The sequence below is a fragment of the Mus musculus genome, chromosome 19 (assembly GCF_000001635.26).
Source record: "Mus musculus strain C57BL/6J chromosome 19, GRCm38.p6 C57BL/6J".
NCBI classification, from domain to species: domain Eukaryota; kingdom Metazoa; phylum Chordata; class Mammalia; order Rodentia; family Muridae; genus Mus; species Mus musculus.
The window spans coordinates 18977205-18998538 of record NC_000085.6 but is presented as its reverse complement, the minus strand read 5'-3'; the positions used below and the strand labels follow the sequence as shown (position 1 = coordinate 18998538).

At 40.2% G+C, this 21334-nt stretch overlaps 1 protein-coding gene across 3 annotated transcripts in view; it reads left to right on the top strand.

The window, feature by feature from the left end:
• Window positions 1-21334, top strand: part of Rorb (RAR-related orphan receptor beta) — a 180588-nt gene that overhangs the window by 112658 nt on the left and 46596 nt on the right. For 2 of the 3 annotated variants that reach the window (NM_001043354.2, NM_146095.4), the window contains exons 2-4: window positions 10423-10508; window positions 15056-15197; window positions 20557-20958. In NM_001043354.2, the coding sequence (NP_001036819.1) occupies window positions 10423-10508; window positions 15056-15197; window positions 20557-20958 (630 nt within the window). Of the gene's footprint in view, window positions 1-4218; window positions 4272-10422; window positions 10509-15055; window positions 15198-20556; window positions 20959-21334 lie in introns of all 3 variants that reach the window. The other variant, NM_001289921.1, reaches the window with a different exon arrangement.

Genomic DNA, 21334 nt, shown 5'->3' with positions numbered 1-21334 from the left:
GTCTCCCACCCACCCTACCGCTGCCACTTAATTAATGATCAAAAGTGCAAATCCCATGGCTATATCTTCAGTTTTATATTAAGCATGTTCCTATATCTTTATATTTTTGAAGTATTCCCCGCCTTTGACTTTCATTTTCATACATACTTTTTTTTAAGTGTCTTAACATGTATACCCGCTTGGCATGAATTTTCTACCTCCACTTCCTGAGCACTGGTATTACATGGGTATAGCATATGCCTGCCTCTCAAGTGATCCTGAAAGCCACATAGGATAGGAGCTACATCCTAAAACACAGCAAATAATAAAATATAATGTTGAATCACATGAAATTCCCAATATCAATTCACCTTTTCACAAAAAGTAGTAATTTGATGTGAATCAACTCAGTGCATGCTGATCTACCACAGATCAAGGAATGCATATTAATAAATCTAGAAACATCTTACTATTTGCTTTGCACTTAACCCCATTAAAAGGGCCCCTAAAATAAATTTACTTAATCTGGAAATTGAGTAATTGGATTTTCCTCTTTCATTCTCTGGCTACCAGCTAAAGTTTTTCCTATCCCCATACATGTATTTCTTAAAATTCCATTCCTTCCCAAGGTCTGGCTCAAAGCCAGCTCAACTGTCAGGCTTCATGGCTTCACTAAGTTCTCATTTTTCCTCCTCCAGACTCATCTGCCTGCTCTTTGCACAGGTTTTTGGCATGTGTGGCTGTGCAATCAGAATATTCCCTTTGAAGAATAAAACTTGGTTTTGTGTGTATCTGTGGCATCAAACAAACTTAAGTGGCTAAATTACTTCTGGGTACAGTGTAAAAACGAGAACACATTCATGTCTGTGCACACAATACTCCAAGCTTGTGTCTATGGCTGATTTTTATTTATTTATTTTTACTGTGTAGTTTTGAATTTTCCAGAGGGGTAGCTGGAAGCATGCTGGCTTCTTTCGCTTAACATTATGCAGTGAGGTCTTCCATGACAATGCCACTCATAGTTTAGGAGTTCTTTCACCATGCCAAATGGTATTCCACTATACCAGTATCACATGCCCATCCATTCAGCTTTTAAAATGAATCTTGATTGTATCCCATTTGGGGAGAATATGGAGAAACCTCCATGTGCATGCTCTGTGTGGACATGGGTTATAACTCGGCTACCAAATGTCAAGGAGCATAGTTGCTGCTAAGGCTCCCTTTGACGGTGTAAAACTTGCCCCACTGCCCTCAAAGTGGCTTTAATACCTTACCTTCCCAACAAGAACTGAGCATCTATTTGCTCAGCTCCTCTCCAGCTTTCGGCATAGTTCTTGGTTTTTCAAGTATAGCCTTCCTGATAGGTGATTTGCAGATCAGCAATGCATAGGAAGCATGGCATCTTGTAATTGTTTTGTCCTTTTGAAAGCAGATCTTCAGCTCTTTGGCCAACTAGCCTTCAATTTTAGGAGTCGTTTGTATGTTGCAAGCATAGGCCCATTATTGGACATGTGTTTTATAATATTCCCTCCAATTCTGCAACTTTTACATCTTCATTATCTCAGTGCACTTTGGTTTTTAGCACAACAAGCAATCTCTTTACTGATTAGACCATGTCTCCAGGTCCTAGGATACATCTTCAAAGATCACGATCAAATACAACTCTGGGACTATAGGGTTTATTTGGTTATGGTGACTTCCTAATCACAGTTGATCCCCGTGGAAAGTCAGGGCAGGAACTCAAGGTAGGAAATGAACCTGAAGTCAAAACCAAAGCAGAGGAATGGAGGAGAGCTGCTTACTGCCTGGCTCTTTATGGCTTACCCAGCCTCCTTTCTTATAGAACCCAGGACCGCTTGCCCAAGCAGGGCACCATCCACAATGAACTGGGCCCTCCCACATCAATAATTGAGAAAATGTTCCACTCATTTAACTACATGTACTCTCTTAGAGGCATTTACTCGGTTGTGTTTTCTCTTCCCAGATAACTCTAACTTATGTCAAGTTGATTAAAAAAAAAAAAAAAACATTGCTTGACTTAACAATTTCCATCAAAAAACAATCTTTGTTCAATTCTATTTTTAAAATAGGCAAACTGTATTTAAAAACAAATCCTCAAGGCATAGATAGATAGATAGATAGATAGATAGATAGATAGACAGACAGATAGATAGGCAGGCAGATAATCTAGAAAAACAAGAACTTAGATGAAGATGGGTAAATTGGTAAAGTGTTTGTTGCATGAGGATAAAGACCTGGGTTCAAGCCTTGGAATCCACATAGAAAGCTAGGCATGGTGGTGTGTGCTTTGTAATCCAGTGCTGGGGGCAGGGGACAGTGGCTGAGCATCCCTGGGGCTCACTGACAAGCTATTCTGGTCAAAGCAAAAGCTCCAGGCAAACAAATGAGAGACCCTGTCTCAAGACAAAAGTAGGCAGTTCAGACAACACTTGAGTCTTATCTCTGCCTGCCACATACATGTACAAACATGCACATGTACACATACCACTCTTTACACTCAAAAGAACTAACATTTAAAAAAAAATGAAAACCCGAGGAGAGAATAAAATGTGAATTTTAAAATACCCTCAAAAATCAACTTTAAGAAAACTGATTTGTACTCAGTATCCAGAAACTGGCATCTATGCCACAACCTGGAGAACAAGTCAGAGAAAGGATGGAGCCACTCCCCAAGCAGTGCTAGGACATAGAGAAAAAGCAGAGCAGATCTGTCTACAAAGGGAACATTGCAGTGACCTGTGTAAAACGCAGCAACATAAGATGTTCCTGGTGTGTGCTGGATTCTCTTCCCCAGACACCATCAATTAGTGACCAGGTTTGTGAGGTCTTTTACAGGGGAGGGGGGTTCTAAAGCTCCAGCTCTCCTACTGCCCTTACAAACAAAGGGTGACGTATAGAAAGCAAAAGCAGGGAATGGTTTTTCCAGAATCTTGTGAACATTTTTATCTCAGCACCAGTGAAATCAGAGATCCATCCATTCTCGGAGTAGCTACAGCTGTGTACCCTTGGCATCGCAGGACAATGCTTTTTGAGCTTGAATAGTGCCATGGGAGCTTGTTACAAGCCAGATTTCATATCAGCTGAGCTTGTGAGAATATTCACATTTAAACTTGTTCCCCAGTTATGCCAAAGCCCCTGGTCCATGGGCTTCCCTGAGTGAATACAAAAGACATCAAGTCCACTTGAATAATATACCTACACATGTCTTATAAAATGTGAAGACACTGACAGGACAAGAAGTGTTAACTAGGAATTAATTCACAAGTTAGGATCTTGGCACTACTAGAACACATAGAAGTGTTTAAAAGTACAACATTGAACTTGTATTTAAAACAATCCTCCACGTTTATCCAAATACTCCCAAGCTTTCAGTGGACACTACAAACCATGGCTACTACCAAACACTATATTTATTGTATTTTCCTACAAATGCAAACCCAATGTTAATTCTTTTACTCATCATTAAGACCAAATACATAGCATAAAGAGCTCAAGGAAAGAAATATGTATTTGGGTTCATATTTTCCTAGAACCTCAGTGCAGTGAAGCCATGGTAGTGACAGGTGACCCCATCCTAGCAGGTTTGAAAGGCAGTTACTTGTTATCTCATAATGACCAGAACACAGAGAGCTCACGCTGGAACCAAGACCAATCTATAGCCCATAAATCCTGGCTCTGCTCTCCACTTCCTCCAGATAGGCCATACCTCTGAAAATTTCAGTGTCCCATTAGCTGAAGACCAAGTATTCCGACATGTAAGCCCCTGAGGACATTTCAAATAACAATATCTACAAAGGAGCTTAATCAATAAGTTAGGTGTCATAAGATATTTACTACAACTCATAGTAAAAGTAGAATGTATATCATATGCACATATTCTGACAATTGATCTGACAATCAAGACAGATACTGTATGGCTGACAGGTATGTAGCATATACAGTGTGGCTATACTGGGCAAAGAGATTTCTTTTTCTTTTTCACAATAGCATGGGACAGTACCAGATTTTACCTTTCTACTCAGGCACTGTGCGATTGGAAACTTTCAACTGTATATTTCTAGAGCTTTCCACTTAATATTTTCATATTGTGGTTGTCCTTGGGTAGCTTAAACAATGATAACTGCATTGTGGGTAAGAGGCAATTTCTGAAATTGTTTTTATTCTTCTATGCTAGTTGCTATTTGTGGGTTCAATTTTTCTATTGTTTCTGTTCTCAAGAGCAAGCATAGCACGCAGCACTCTGTGGGCAATTACACGAAGATCCATCAAAGGTAAACCAATCCCAGTGTGATTCCCCCTTACAACTGTTTTTGAAAAACAAAAATCATTCTCACATTGTCATAGGGTCATATTTTAATTAATCTACTTTCTAGTAACATGAAGTATAGAGAACTACAATCGTCTAAAGTTAAATGTATCCTTAAGTCACTCAAGAGATATTCATCAAGAGCCCACCTCCCAGAAAATTACAGAGAGAAAGAGAAAGATGCAGGAGTATCCTTGCACGGTAGATTTTTAAGCTGGTGCCTGACACAAAGATGCACCCTGCCCTGGAGAGATACCCATGAATGCAGCCTAATCCAAGGTCAGGACTCTCAGAATCATTCCATAACATGATATAGACTACACAGTCAAGATCCTGCCTGCATTCCATCCCATGCTTAAGGCCATTGTCTGATTAACCTCAGAGTGGAACTGGGTCTTAAGCATCCTTCACTATTGTCCTTTAGGTTGACTGTCTTGTGGTCTTAAAAGGTATCATACTAAGGATGTAAATACTTTCAGGTCTGCCAGGGAGAAAGGGGATGAGTAGAAGGATTTTTTTAAGTTGAATTTGTCACAGATGGTAGATCAGATACAATTTGGGTAGATGACATAAGACATGGGCTACTGCGACCATCTGCAAAAGGATTTTTAACCAAAATAGTCATCTTTATTGGAAATTTTTACATGTGTAAATTGTGTTTCACACAGACATTAAGAGAGTTAATTGCTCTGTCCACTTTTAGCCTAACTGCAAAGTTACAAGAAATAGAAACTAGCAGGCAAGCCCAGCACCCAGGGGTACAGCCTGTGCTGTGGAAGGAACAGTGTCCAGTATCCAGAACTCAGCCTGGAAGATGCATCAGAGAACAACAGATACTGCAAAAAAAAAAAAATTATCATCCCAAAGCCACAAAACTTCAGTTACTGGCTGTTCCTTCCCAATTGACCTTTCTGGATTTCAGTGCCTTTGAGGTGACTTGAGCGGTAGATGTAATCATTTTATTCCTAAAGGCCATACTATTATCAATATCACGGGGGAACCTAATTCAAAATATATTGCTCTCACCATTCTGTAAGCTGTTTCTTGTTTTCATAACAAATATGTCAAATCATTAATTCTTAAATCCTCCTTTGGAAAAAAAGAGTATGTCACAGCTCTCATCAATACTGAAAGATAAAAGGAAGTTTAGGACCACAACTTTGAGCTCCTTTAGACACCACTAAAAAGAAAAAGCAAGGGTTGAGGAGAGGACTTGGTTACAAAGTAATTGCTGTACAAGAATGCATTCCTCAGTTCAGATCCCCGGCACATAAAAGCTGAGCACAGCTATAGCACACATTCCCAGCTAAGAGGAACAAAAACTTGCAGATGTAGGAGCTCGCTGGCCAGCCTGGCTATTCAATAGGTGAGCTCCAGGTTCTGTGAGAACCCCTGGCTCAAACAATTAGGTGGAAAGCAAAAGAAGAAGACACACAGTGCTTACTTCAGGCTTTCAGGTACAAATGCATTGGTGTGGACACCCACACATTCATCTGCCACACACACACATGCACACACACGTGTGCGTGCATGCACATGTATACATGTACACACAATAAGACATAAAGAAGTACAGGCTTATCTTTGCTTCAACTTAGAATGCCCAGGCTACAAAATGGCCACGCAGAGTTGGAAAACTCGGATTAATGGGAGTGGAAAGCTTCAAAATATGTGTAGTAAAATGCACCACTCTCCGGCATCAAGTACCTGGCGGGCTCAACATCACCGCTTTCCTGAGGGATGCTTTTTAAGAATCAAAGTATTTTCCTGAGCCATTTTCTGGTTAACTCATTAGCCTGAATTAGTTTTCTGACCTCAGCACCTGCTGTAACCAGCAGGAGCTTGAATGGGGCAGAACTGAAGAGGCATATATTTCAATAAACAGGAAAAACTGAGACAAAGAGTTTGCACAATGTTGGGCAGGAGACGCTGGGCAAGGAAAGAGCAAGAGGGACTTAGTAAAAGGAACAGAATGAAGACCAAGTAAACGTTTATCAATCTCTCAGGCCATCCAAGATCCTCTAAATTTGTTTCTCAATGACTGTCATACTGAAGAATAAACAGATCTCAGCAAGCCAAGCGAAAATGCCAAATACCAATCCAGCCCCCTCCGCAGTTCCCTCCTACTATCTTCCTGCCATAGCTGGTGAGGTCCAAGAAGCCACACCCTTCTAAAATGCTCAGCCTGAAGCAATGATGAAGAGCACAGTACTGGGTCTGCACATTGTAGTTCCTGGGAAGGCCATGTCGTTGCCCTTAGCAAGACACTTCGAAACAGCAAGCAATGAGCAGTGCTGCAGTCTAGGATCCTCACTGGGGCCTGAAAGTCTGTCCTGGAGAGGTGCTGTAGGAAACACGTAGTGCAAACTGTAATGCTGCCGTTCAGAACAGGGGTTTTTAAATTTTTAATGAGGGAAAAGGAAAGTAGCTACTACTTTAAGTGATTGGGATGTCTTCACTTCTAATAAACATCAGATGACTTATTCTGCCAGAATAGAAAGAGCAACAAGGTTTCTAAACTGAGAACACTTTCCCCCGAAGAATAAAACATATAGACACTATAGGTGACTTCTTTCTCTTTAAAAACGCTGTTAAAAGTGTCTGTAGCTCTTCAGGATTACGCATAGAGCAAGGTTATGAATATGCATAAATATGCAGATGCCCTATTGAATGTTCCTTATCTCATTTGTATTTCTGAAGATGTATAAGATAACCTTTGTGTCTTTCAAAAACATCTTCCTACCCCTCAGGGAGCAAATTACCTCTATTTTCATTTCCTTTAAAGTTAGATCATTTTATAATTAAGAATGTATTGAAGCAGATTCTCCCACGTGTAAGCTACTCCCTGGAGTGTAATTTATGCAAAGAGAGCCTCTGACTTAATATCATATGAGCCAAAATCTATTCAATGGCTACCTGGGATGATTTTAGTCAGTTTACAGTACCTATAAACACCCACTGTTAGAAATCTTACTGCTAAACTGAAGTCCATAGTACAAATAAGTTATGGTGATTCGTTGAATTATTTTAAAAATACCTTTAATAAAGATATAATAATTTATCAAATATTTTGACATGTTCTTTCTTCCCTAAATCATTAGACAAAAATCAGTTAACAGGGGCAGTGGTGTCCATTATGATGATGTAATGATGATGTCCTTCAGGAAATAGCCATCTTAGGCTCACAGCTTTGTGAAGTTTGTTGATGAATACGGTATTTTTAAGTGAAAATGTAAGTTCAAAGGCTTTCTCTTATCTGTGTCCCTAAGTATTAATAGATTAAGGAGTGCAACACAGAGGGACAAATGGGAATAACTGCAAACTTCCTCTTTCCCCACCACAATATCCTGAAAGCAGTTCAGTCATATTTACACCCCCCAATTCCCTCCCGTGAATTCTTTGTCTTACAAAAAAAAATTGTGTCTGTAGTGTATTTAATTTTGAAAAAGTTAACATGTTACCCTAAAGCCAAGGATTATATTCATTGTATAAAGCAATAACAAAAGATGGCGATGCTTCGCTCTTATTTGTCTTGTGTATTTACGAGTGGAATGCTATAGAAGTGTATGCAAGTGTCAACTTTATGTATGAAGCATTTTGAAGGATATTTTGCATAATTATTTTAAATTGGGAGAGGAAATAGCAGATCTTCTTAGTGTGAATAATTTTAACAACTCTTTAGAGGACTATCAAACACAGGAATTCCTGAATTCTAAATAACTTCCCATGAGGACAAAACTGTCCTTCTAAGACATTCTACATTCAGGTGTCTGTAAAACGCCCCATGAAAGCACATGTGTCCCGGTCCCACACCACATCATACTCCACAAATATCTTCATTGCTGTTCCAAGGCCAAGGCTCACATCTAGCTCTCATGCATGCTAGACAAGCGCTCTCTCTCACCCCACCCCACCTGGCAACATCCTTGTCCCTACTGTCTCCATCTCTATCAGCTTATCACTTTGCCTTGCTTCCAAGGTGAGGCAGATAGAGATCTTCCAATTCTTCATCAGCTTCGGTCTTCCTTACTTTTCAGCATTTACTCCCACGTCTGCCTCTGAAGCATTTTTGTTCATGTTTCTGGGCCACCTTTTTTCCCGGAGCTGATACCTCTTTCTGCCATTGCCTAACACCCGTGTCAGGAGTAACTTTTCGTTGATCTGCATTTTTCTTCTGGTTAGCCTCCCAAGCGATAAGGATCTCCCTTCACGTCTCACGTAGCTTGTGAAGTGGTTTACACTGTGCAAGCACTCTAACACAGGGTTACATCCCAGCCTTGTCCTAACCACTTATTTGCTCTTTGTTTTATTCATTCCTTGTGGCAAACAAGATCAAGTGAAAACTCCCCTGCCTAACTCCAGTGGCTCCTAAGTCTTGTGTCACACTTTGGTGTGTCCACATGACCCAAATTTTCCGTAAAGCTAACTACTCTGTATAATTATCAGCCTCAGTCATACTAGACCTCTAACCTATTTTCATTCAATGACGCTAGCCTTTCTCTTTAGCCAAACCAAATCCCATACATTTTATAAAATGAACTGTCTTCCCGGTTGGAACATTAGTGATAGAAGAGGTTGGAATATTGCAGGTCAGGGGCTAATCACTTCATCTTATGCTAGCTTTAACCCCTTGGCTAGCAATTGTATTCCCACTTGGCTAGCAATTGTATTCCCACTACTGTGTCAAAACTAACATCCTATGACTGATAGATAAAACTCTTTTAGAATCTATTAATTTAGCAAATCTCTAGCTTCCATTAACCCAAAAGCTCAGAATGCCATCAGAAAGCGTCTGAGACCTATAGCAAAGCTTTTCCCACATTGTTGTGACCACTGCTCTGATGTACCCATCAATGTATTTCAAAGTTGCCCTAATCTATGACTTTCTTTGTTCTGTAAAACTATAAAATGTTATGAACCTCTCTCCACATTTCAACATGGAATTTGGGATAATCTAAATCTATGACCTGGGTCATGGTCACTCAAATATGCCCCAGAATAAACTATCTCTCACACTCTTTTTTAAAAATGAATCCTCTTCATCTCCAGTGAAATTAAATGCATGCCAATTTCCTATATAATTTATTTTTCTGATTTATTTATTATTAAGTTTCTTATTAATGACTCTATCAGAGTCACTACCATATCTTCTCCTGAGTTATCATCATCTCTCAGTGTCTTTCCAGATATTTAAAGCATGCTCACTTAATGACTGGCTGATTTATTAATGGTATTTTCACACGGGTAAACAGTGTATCCAGCCACATATATAAGATTACCAAATACCAACTCTCCAAATTTATTTTATTAGTTATTTTAAATATTATTGAGATAAGACCATGGCAAAACACCTAGAGACTTCCTATTTCAAAAGTAAACTAAGAAATATAAAGGCACGAGTTCACAGGATTTTTCTGCCGTGCTATTTTAGGAAAAACAAGTTTTAAAAGGAGAAAACAGTGAAAGGAAGAGAAAAAAATCTAGTTTCTAAATATACACATGCAGGGACTTGTGCATCTGTGTGTGTGTGTGTGTGTGTGTGTGTGAGAGAGAGAGAGAGAGAGAGAGAGAGAGAGAGAGAGAGAGAGAGAGAGAGAGAAACAGAGACAGAGACAGAGACAGACAGAGAGACAGAAAGAAAGAGACAGAGGAGAGAGGGGGGGGGGCAGAATTTGCATTTGAAAAAGCAGAGTGATAACCAGGCCTAGAACTATGATTCTCAAGCTGTGGGTCGCAACTCCTTGTAGATTAATGGTCCCTTTCACAAGGGAGACTTTCCTAAAGCCATCTGAAAACTCAGATATCCACATTGTAATTCATAAAAGTAGCAAAATTATAGTTATGAAGTAGCAATGAAAATAATTTATGGTTGGGGGATTACCATAACGTAAGGAATGTATTAAAGAGTTAGAACATTAGGAAGGTTGAGAACCAGCGCTTTAGCGGAAGCCCAGGAAGGCCATTCAAATAGTAATGACCCCAGGCCATCACTAGCACCCAGCATCCTCTAACTGTAAGAATCTAACACAAATACCTTGGCAAGGACAGCTAAGTGTGAAAGTAGTAACAATTTTTTAAAGCCAATTATAGACATTCTTTTGTTTCTCCTCTTTCAGCACAAATTGAAGTGATACCATGCAAAATTTGTGGCGATAAATCCTCCGGGATCCACTACGGAGTCATCACGTGTGAAGGCTGCAAGGTAAGGACTTCCGCATTGTGATGGTGAGTGGAAGCTTTAGAGCAGACGCGGTGAGGATGGTTGTCCCTGCCGGAAGTTTTGGCTTGGTGCGTGGCTGGACTGATTCCTTCTCTTCTTTTTCCTTTTACCTGTTTTTGTCTAACTGATCTGCAGCTCTTAAAACATGAATGGTTAAAGACTTGAACTACTCCCATTTACGAAGAAATAAATATCAATTCTTTCTGTATTAGCAACACTGACTCCATTTGATTAAAATAAAGATTAGAATAAGATTAAAATAAAGACTAGAAGCTAATGGACATGTTTGTCTGTTTGTTAAGGACACCGAGGTGACAACTATAATATTCTCACATTCCAACAAATTAAAAATTTAGAACTAAAGTCTTACAGGTTAAGTTGCTCTTACAGACGAATCAAGTTCACTGCTGAGCACCCACATAGTGGTTCAGAGCCATCTGTAACTACAGTCTGAGGGTATCTGATGTCCCCTTCTGACTTTGGGGATTAAACACATGGTACACGGAACATTCATGAGGCAAAACACCCATACACGTAAAGTATAAAAACAGTAATAAAAAATTTAAAGCTCTGGAACCATTGGATGTGTTAGAAGTGGTGTCTAAACCAGTCAAACGTCAACTTCCATCAAATCTTAATTTTTCAATGAGTTCCCGAAGGATAAACAAGATCTAATTTGACATATGCCACTGGTTTAAATAGGAAATGGAAAAACTGACCAAAAGCACAAGAGTCTTTCACATTCTGTCCATTGTTCCCTCTGAGAGAGTTGCCAACCCTATGATAAACTTGTTTCTGCGAGTTAGATGGGTGAGAAAGAGAAGGCAAAGGAATAACAGTTACCACAGACCTAACCTGGGGTAATTTGAAAATTAAGAGTAAGGTTGTAAAGTAATTTGTTAGAGACGTAAGAGTGAGCATAGCAAGGTGCACTCAAAATGTTTCTGCAATGATTTTTAAAGAGACGGGCATCACCAAAACAAAACTCAAGTGTCATCTTCAAGGGGCATGGGCAATGCTGGCAAAGCCATTGGCAATATGCAGGCAAAATGAATCCTTTATTTGCATTCAGTAAACCAAGGGAGGTGAGGCACAGGCATAGATCCTAGGATTCAATCATAATCTTCGGAGACTTTTTAAATGTAAAAAAATATAAAACATTATAGTTATCAAAACAGCGCTACTCTTTGAAAATTGACGATGCCTTCACAAGTCTTTAAAAAACAAAGTAATCGGGACTGAAAAAAAATGGATGGTAAAAGAAAAAAAATAAAGTAACATGAGTAAAGAACAGTCAACATAGTGAAATGGTCTGGAATGAGATGGTCGGTACTGTCCTTAGGCAAAGCTTATAAAACGACCCATCATTCTATTCCTCTTACATAGTTAGAATGAAGAATTAGGTATCCTCTGCTATCAGGCATTTTTTTTTATTCCATCAATAGGAAGCAATATAGCAAAATAAGAAGTCAGTTGTTTTATTAACCCTCCATACGTAAGTCATTTTCTCTGGGTAGGCAGACAAATAGTGTTTGTCATAAGCAGTAGTGAGTTTGTAATGAGAACTCTTTCCAGTGAAGGCATTTCTACAGGCTTGTTCTTCAAGTTGAAGAGCCCTGCCTAGTTTACAATGTATTTAACGTCTTCTGTTATAATGAGCATGTTCTGCATGCTCATTATATCATGTTACAAGACATTGGGAAAATATGGGACTTCAAACTGTAGGTAGATATTCATTTTAAGATGTAGTTTTTAAAACACAGGCTCTTAAATATTGAATGAACATAATCCAACATGCCAACAGCAGGAACAAGTAGTCCTGTCCTCTTTTCAATCCAACAGAATTTCTTTAGTGTTGGGTTGAAAGGATGACAGGGCTACTTGTTCCTACTGTTGGTATGTTGGGTTATGTTCATTCAATATTTTAAAGATACAATTTGCAAAACACATGAAACTCCAGAAGGTAAGACCAAAGTGTGGATACTTTGCTCCTTCTAAGAATGGGGAACAAAGTACCCATGGAAGGAGTTACAGAGACAAAGTTCGGAGCTGAGACAGAAGGAAAGACCATGGAGAGACTGCCTCACCTGGGGATCCATCCCATATACAACCACCAAACCCAGACACTATTGCATATGCCAGAAAGATTTTGCTGACAGGACCCTGACATAGCTCTCTCTTGTGAGGCTATGACAATGCCTGGCAAATACAGAAGTGGATGCTCACAGTCATCTTTTGGATGGAACACAGGGCCCCTAATGAAGGAGCTAGAGAAAGTACCAAAGGAGCTTAAGGGGTCTGCAACCCTATAGGAGGAACAACAATATGAACTAACCAGTACCCCTCAGAGCTGTGTCTCTAGTTGCATATGTAGCAGAGGATGGCCTAGTCAGCCATCAATGGGAGGAGAGGCCCTTGGTCTTGCGAAGATCATATGCCCCAGTACAGGGGAATGCCAGGGCCAGGAAGCGGGAGTGGATGGGTTGGGGAGCAGGGTAGGAGGAGATAGGGGATTTGGGGAATAGCATTTGAAATGTAATTGAAGAAAATATCTAATAAAAATGCCTTAAATGTAAAAAAAATTAAAAAGAAGAATAAAGAAAAAGAAATAGAAATTCTGTAGTCACTAGGAAGCATATTCTGAGGTTTTCACCAAACTGGCTACGTATCCCAGTACTCTCATCTACGTCATAGGAAGGCCCTATGTAAATATGCCACAGTTTTCTCCAGTAGGAATCTCATTCTGAATCAGATGTCAATGTCATCATATTCAGTTACCAAGCTCTAAGGTTTTGTAATAATGCTCTGCAGTTGACATATACAACCATTATATACATCAGTTCAGCCCACCAACTTATTCAGCTCCTATTCATTCAGTAAAATGTGAAACAGAATCTATTTTTCATGCCAAAAATCTCATTTGCAATAATGAGCAACAGATAAGCAAGAAATGACTCATAATTAATGTCAAATTGACTGTAAATGGGGACTTGTGGCTGTGACTTCAGAACATCCTCCCTGCCAACTTTTTCACTAAATGGCATTCCAATATCCAAAGTGGAGGAGGGAGGAGCAATTCTTCCTTAAGATGTAAATTCCAAGGCGTCTCTAATCAGCTCCAAGCCACTTCGATCCTGCCTCATGACAGCTTTCCTGATATAGCCCCCTGGGGACTTAGGTGTGTTCCTGCTTCCAGAATCAAATCGAACTGGATTCACGGAGCCCTGTTGTGCAGTCACTAGTATAGTGAACAGACACCACACATGAAGATGTAGAGGTAAACGTAGCCCTTCTTGAATAGACCTGGGCTGAAACCACAAAACCAACTGTGACTCTCTCTCCAAGGGGTTCTTAGCCACACAGCCATTCTAAGGTTCCTTATGGGTCAGCAAAACCCTACTGAAATGCAAGACAAAAACAAAAACAAAACACCCAATAAATCAATCCCATCTTTCCTTAAACTCTTAATAAGAATTTTCATATTGATGTTGATTTTAATGTTCTATCAAAAAATTATGTTTACGAATAGCCTTTATTTATGGTAAACCCTGAACTTTATATCCAAGTTGCTCTCTTGTGTGTTGTATTTAATCCATTCTCCTGGGTGTTTGAAAGAAGTTAGGAGGCGATCTTTCACTGTGGTTTTTTTTTTCCTGTTTTGTTTTTGTTTATTTGTTTGTTTATTTTCTGTTTCTTCTTAATCTTCCTAACATCATTTGGCCAGGGGCCTTTTCATTTTCATTGTTTTACTGTAGGCATTTGGAGAGCAAACAATGATAAGGAAAACTGATTCGTGAGGGAATAAACAGAGAAACTTTGCTATCTTTGGGGAAAATGCTTGTTTTCCTTACTATGTTTTCTTCATAAGAAAACTAAGGGAGGTTGCTACTCCAAGAATTAAAAAGCAAACAAACAAACAAACAAACACCCAGCTGCAGATGTCAAGGGACAATTGTAGTTCTTCTACCCCAGAAGAATCCAAACCTACTTGAAATAGAACCTCTTATATCCTATAACCTAAGTGCGGGCATTTGTTTATTGCCTGTATTGCATCGATGAAGTTGTGGTTAGTATTTCTTTGACTCATAATGTTACTTTTGATCAAATACATCATGGGTTTCAAGAACAACTTTCTGCCCAATTACCCATAGCACTTAGTTCAAACCTAAGCCAGACACCCGTCGTCATACTTGATTTAGCAGTAACATGCCTCTTTGACATTCTTTCCCTGTTCTTTTCTCTTCAAAGAAATTAGTTTAGTAAATATTAAATAGTGAGTGAGTGAGTGAGTGAGTGAGTGAGTGAGTGAGTGAGTGAGTGAGTGGACAACTGAAGGAAAGATCCTGTGAATTGCCCATAAATAAGTACATATATTCTGCTCAGAACCACCTAGAAGCCCTCTAAGAAGCATTAGGAAACTTTTGAAAGATGAAAGTTGGCTATACTCGGTGTAGAAAGTATAGCAGTGTGTATGCTAATGCCGCCCTTCCTCTGAGTCTCCTGCCCTTGCTTTCTCTTTTCCTCTTTAGGGATTCTTCAGGAGGAGCCAGCAGAACAATGCCTCTTACTCCTGCCCAAGGCAGAGAAACTGTTTAATTGACAGAACCAACAGGAACCGTTGCCAACACTGCCGCCTGCAGAAGTGTCTTGCCCTAGGAATGTCAAGAGATGGTAAGCCTCTCCCTTTCTGTTCCTTAAGAGTTTTCAAATGGATGTTTTGCTAGAGGCTGTTCAAGCCACTGAAAGAGTTTTAACGGTGGGAATTGGGGATATAAAGAAAAGAGAACCAGAGGACTGGTCGTGAATTAAGAAGTAAAGCAGAAATATATCAAATGTAGCATTGCCTGAGAAATAAGAAAAAGGAAGGTGGTAGAGGCTTGCAGACAGCCTACACTATCTAGGATAAGTATAGGCCAGGTAAGACATTTGATAGTAAGTGACTACCTGAGCATATTTTCTTGTAATGGAGGGTTTCCTGGGATGTGAGGTCTTCAGTGTTAAAGTCACAAAGCTATAAATGAACAGAAGCCATTCATCCACCAGAGCCATCTGACTTGTACACAAGTTACTAATATATGAAGATCCTAGGAACAGAACACGCTTCCACGGGAAGTGAGACAGACCACTGGCTGTTCAGAAACACACAGCCAGGGACATGCACTGCTCTGAGACAGTATGAAGAGTGAAAATATATTCAAGGGTCCCGAGTTTCCACTCAGATAATGGGGTATGTGTTCCTCTTTCATACCCAAACAATTGCTTAGATTCAAGATACAAGATGAAAAATTCAAGTACAGTAAGCAAAGAATTTTGCTTCTTTTTTTTTTTCATTTTATTTTTAGTTATTAAGACCCATTCTTTTGTTTGTTTGTTTGTTGTTTTGTTTTTCAAGACATGGTTTCTTTGTCTAGCCCCAGCTGTCCTGGAACTCTGTACACCAGACTGGCCTCGAACTCACAGAGATCCTCCTGCCTCTGCCTCCTTAGTGCTGGGATATGTCTATTGGCCACAGATTTCTTGCACTGTGAATGGCCATGTGTCTTGGACAAATCCCACTAGTGCTAGAGCTGATGGTGGTCTCTCTGTCCCAGTAAGTGATGGTAGCATATGGTACTGAAGAATCCTAAAGTTGGTCTAATTGGGACTTAAGCAATGCAATATCTCCCACTGCTTTTTAATTATCCTTCCCATCCACTGACTCAGAAAATCCTGGCAAAGTTCTTTAAGTAGTACAGGATAAGATGTCCTCACATCTCCCTCAATGGTACAGTAGTATGTTGACACATTCATTTTTTTTCTGCCACTTATATCTGGCTCTGTCTTCACTACATCTGGTCACTGGAACAGCACGGCTTCTGGTAGACAGCTGCTTCACTATTCACATAATGGACTTTGTATCCTCTCATGTATATATGAGCAGACATCCAACTCAGGGATTACAAGTTTGTTCAAATCTACCTAGGCTAAGAATTAAAAACAAAAATCAATGTATCTGAACAAATACATATGTGTGCTTTTGCTGTAAAGTGGCAAAAGTGTATGTCAGTAGGTACCATGTATCTTGACTCTTCTTCTCTGTGATGTATACTTTCTTTGTTTCTTGGTTCTGTTTGCTGGTTTGCTTACTGAAATAGAATGCCAACCTATGGTCCAGGCTGGCTTCAGACTCACTCTGTAGCCAAAGACGGTCCTCCTGCCTCATACTCACAAATGCTTGCAATATAGGTATGCACCTCCATGCCTGGCTTCTGGTTTTCTGTTAACTAGACTCTTTACAAGTCCTAATCCTCCTTAGAACTATTTGTGGAGAAATGTTTGATGTCAATAGGAAGATATTATATGCCCCCTCAAAATGCAAAGCCTAATATTTACCACGCAAAAATCTAGAAGGTGAAGAATTAATTTATAATTTTAAGTGTCTCAAGTTTGTTCTCATAGATGACATAACCCTATGAAAACACTGGAAACTCTGTACACAGACAAGCTTTACAGAAAAATGTTTTCCAGGCAGAACTGGATCATATGACATATATCACTAGCTGACTTAAATTTCAATTAAAAGTCAATAATCAGGCCTTTAGTCATATACTTCTTTCTTTAATGCACTCCATTGTCACACACTACCTTGTGACTACTATAACAGAAGCTGCCCTCTACACCCAAAGTTTGTGAAAGGCTTAGATGACATGAGAGAGGTACTGAAATGAGCCAATTGGATCAGACTTCCAGTACAAAGCTCAAATCCCTAATGGTTTTGGGTTATCTTCAATGCTGAAAGAGTTAAGCTAAGACCAGTTTAACCGGTGAACAGTAGGTGGAAACCTGAAGACTTGGAGACTGAGAGATAGTAAGACATAACAATTTCCAAAATGACCCCCAGAGTCACAGGTGATTGTGCAGCTGGTCTCAAAAACACCTGTTCTGTTCTCATGCCACGGGAGGTACAAATCTTTGATGGAGATGTGACTTTTAATTTCTAGTCACCCTGAAAACTTCTGTTCTACCTTAAATCCCACATGCCATACAAAAGTGAAGTGATTTCTGACCCTCTAACATGGAAATGTTCTTTGCATCTGTGGGATTAAGATAAGGGTTAAACATATATTGTGTACTGATGCTGTCAGCCTAAGTATTTGGAAATCACTTGTATACAGAACTGTGCTGGTTTCCTTAAGAGGAGGCAGTTTAAGAAGCTGTCTCTACTCCAGTGAATGTCATTAGCAGAACAAATCAGGTTAGAGTGCAAACAGTTAAAATACACGCTGTGCTCACCCTTGGGGAGTGATAAGATGCACAGAAATGCTTGAAGATGTAACAGTACGTGGCCTCTGTTAGAGTGGAGCTTTGAATACATCAATGTGTCTGCAGAGAGTAGCCAGGAAATATTTCTGTGTCAGAAAGTTCAGTAGGTGTGTTTTCTTGGTGTGCTATACATTTCTCCCTCCAGGTATATTGTGAGCTTTATTGCGGGAGAGGACATAAAACTGAAACACCTTTCAGAAATAAATGGAAAACTCATCCTAGTCATTGTCTATAAAGCGTTTGATTTAAGCCCAAGCCGGAGAATTCCAAAATGTAGTCACTTTAAGATGCTTAATTCTAGATATTCCAATTGCTCAGTCACCTGACAAGTCAACCTTGTACAAAAGATGTACATTTTTCTGTTACGTCTTCAGATGATTACAGCAGAGCCCTTGGCAATGTGCTTTTCCAACATCGTTAGCTCTAATTACAAGGCCTATGGTTAACAGCACATGTCTGCATGCTTTGGCAGCAGGTCAGCCTGTGACCCTGCTGATAGTCGATGGCCTTGCCCTGGTGATGGAAGAGGCCTGAATCAGCTTCATACAGCCTATTGTTCGGCAATCTAGTGCAGGCATGCCCTTCCCATGGTGAGGCGCCCAATCAAATGGGCCCCTTTTAAGTTTCTGCTTGTATAACATTTGTCAATAACCCACTGACCTAGACAGGTCATGTGACTGGAAGTCCAGGTTTGGGCAGCATGCCTGCACAGAATGAAAAGGAATTGGGAATAGACATGGAGAAGGACATAAAAGGATGCAGGTAAAAGGAATTGGGGTCATTAATACAATCCCCCTGCCTCAAAACACATAGAAGTCTAAAGTGAGGATTGAATGGCAAGTATAGTTTAAAGGCAGTCTGATCCCATGAAAAACTCTGGATTTTTTAATTCCTATGATTTAAACCAGTAAATGCACACTAGTCTATAAATCACTATGTTTTAATCTCATGCAGTAGTTCTTGAGTTGGTAAGGCCATGGCTGTCATAAGGACCATCTGAGCTGACACAGAGGCTAAAGAGCTAAAGTCACAAATATAGAAGAGGCGCATCACTGCTTTCTTGGGATGCAGTCCTCCTGAGCCAATGGTTAACATTCTCTAATTTTCCTGATTTAAAAAAAAAAAAGTCTTTCCCTCTCAGAGAACAATATGCAAACTATTTAGAATGGCATAATATGAAAGTACAAGAAAAAGCTGTCCCAACCATTCTGTAGAATTCTGCCCATGGCCAAATAGAAATACCACTGTACTCCGTGAATGAATGCTAATAAGAGCCCCGTGTCTACATAGCAAGGTAAACAAGACAACCTAATCCAATTCAAGACCAAATAAAAGGACAACTGAGAGAGAAAAGGGAGAGTTTGTTAGTAGTTAATTAGATTGTTTCTCTTCATTGAGAAAAAAAATTACTAAATAATTACTGCTTCTTCCTACTTAGGCAGCACTGGAAAGCCAGGCTATAGGGATGAGCATCTATCTCCAAGACTACCACAGTCCCCACTGTTCGTAAGATGATTTGAACCTGGCAGCCCAGCACTCAGGTTGCCCAGATGCTAAAAGAGGGGAGTGGACAGCCCATACAAAAAGAGTCACTATCCAAACAGTTCAGGAAGTTTCCTCTCTACACATAAAGAAGCAGCACATGGGGGTTACTCCCCTGTGGAACCCCTTCCTCGCTTCCCCACAAATGCCTGGGGATTTTGCAAGAGATGGAGGGGGGAGGAAGCTATGCTTCAGCTGCAAGGATGGGGAAGAGGAGGAAAGTCGCTCCCGCTTGCTTGCTTGCCTTGAGCTCATGTGAATGCCATCTTCCAAAGGTTCTTCCCATTTGCACCACAATCTAGATGCCAGCAAGTGATGCTATTTTTATAGCCCCTGCATCCTTGTTCGTACCCAATAAATCATATCCCAACCTGAAACAACAGGTTCCTCCCCGAGGACCTCGAAATCCTAATGCTAAGGGGAAATGTCAATACTGATATGGGGGTCATTTTAATAGCAGGAACCCTTTGCTAGTGTGCAGAGATTTGCTGTTTTGTCTCTGTATGTGCTAGTCACAAAGGAATTGGAGGGTGAGAGTTACATCTTCCAGTTCATGACTGTGACAAATAATTCGCATTTTTACATTTCTTCCTAGCTTATTTCTTCCTAGCTTACTGTCACTGTTTAGATAGTGAGTGTCCTCTATAGGTCCATATTTTAACATATATTAAGGATGTGGTCCCCAGTTTGGCACCGTTGAGAGGTTGTGGAGCCTTTAGAGCATGGTGCCTAGAGAGAGGCCTTAGGTCATTGGCGAGTGCAACTCTGAAAGAAACACTGAGACCTATGCTCTTTCTCTTCCTCTTCCTCTCTGTCACCTGCTTGGGGTTGAATCGCTCTGTCTCACATTCCAAACATAGTATCCTGATGTGCCACCATCACAAAAGCCGTTAATACTGTGAGCCAAACTTAACCTTTTCTACTTTTAAGTTGATCATCTCAGATATTTGTTACAGTGGTAGAAAGCTGGACAACACACAGGTTTCATCATTGTGATGCAAACCAACACACTCTCCAAACATAATCTTTCCCCTTAATGTGAAATGCAGATGAGTAGAACTTCTGACTGGCAGCCATAGGGATTTGTCTCTATGATACCGAAGAGACAACCGTGCATGTCTCAGACTGAAGTGACTAAATAGGATGGTAACCACACTTCTGTCTTTTGCTCTTCTTTCCGTCCCAGCTGTAAAGTTCGGGAGGATGTCCAAGAAGCAGCGGGACAGCCTGTATGCTGAGGTGCAGAAGCATCAGCAAAGGCTGCAGGAGCAGCGGCAGCAGCAGAGTGGGGAGGCGGAGGCCCTCGCCAGGGTGTACAGCAGCAGCATTAGCAATGGCCTCAGCAACCTGAACACCGAGACCGGCGGCACATACGCCAACGGGCACGTCATTGACCTGCCCAAGTCCGAAGGTTATTACAGCATAGATTCCGGTCAGCCGTCTCCCGATCAGTCAGGACTGGACATGACTGGGATCAAACAGATAAAGCAAGAACCTATCTATGACCTCACATCTGTACCCAACTTGTTTACCTATAGCTCTTTCAACAACGGGCAGTTAGCTCCCGGGATAACAATGTCTGAGATCGGTAAGTCCGAGTCTTCCCCAAGTTTCATTTCTGGAATTTCTCCATTGACGGTGTCTTAGTCCTACTTAGGGAAGTCGTTTTTCACAGCCCTAGATTAAATTGCATGCATACCTGGTTTCTACTGAGAAGATAACATTGGTTTAAAATATACTCTCACAATTATCACTAGCCCCTTGCCCTATAAAAGTTGTTATGAGTGAAGGAAGATGGAAGGAATTGAAAGATGCTATTAGGGATGAATGGATGCTGTTGGGTGAATGTGGATTCTTACTGAAGAAAAAACGTTGATGGGAGCAAGAAAATGTTCTAATTATCCAAAGTAATGTTACTGAAAGGGAAGTGGACACAATATGGAGTAATACAATGAATGATTCTC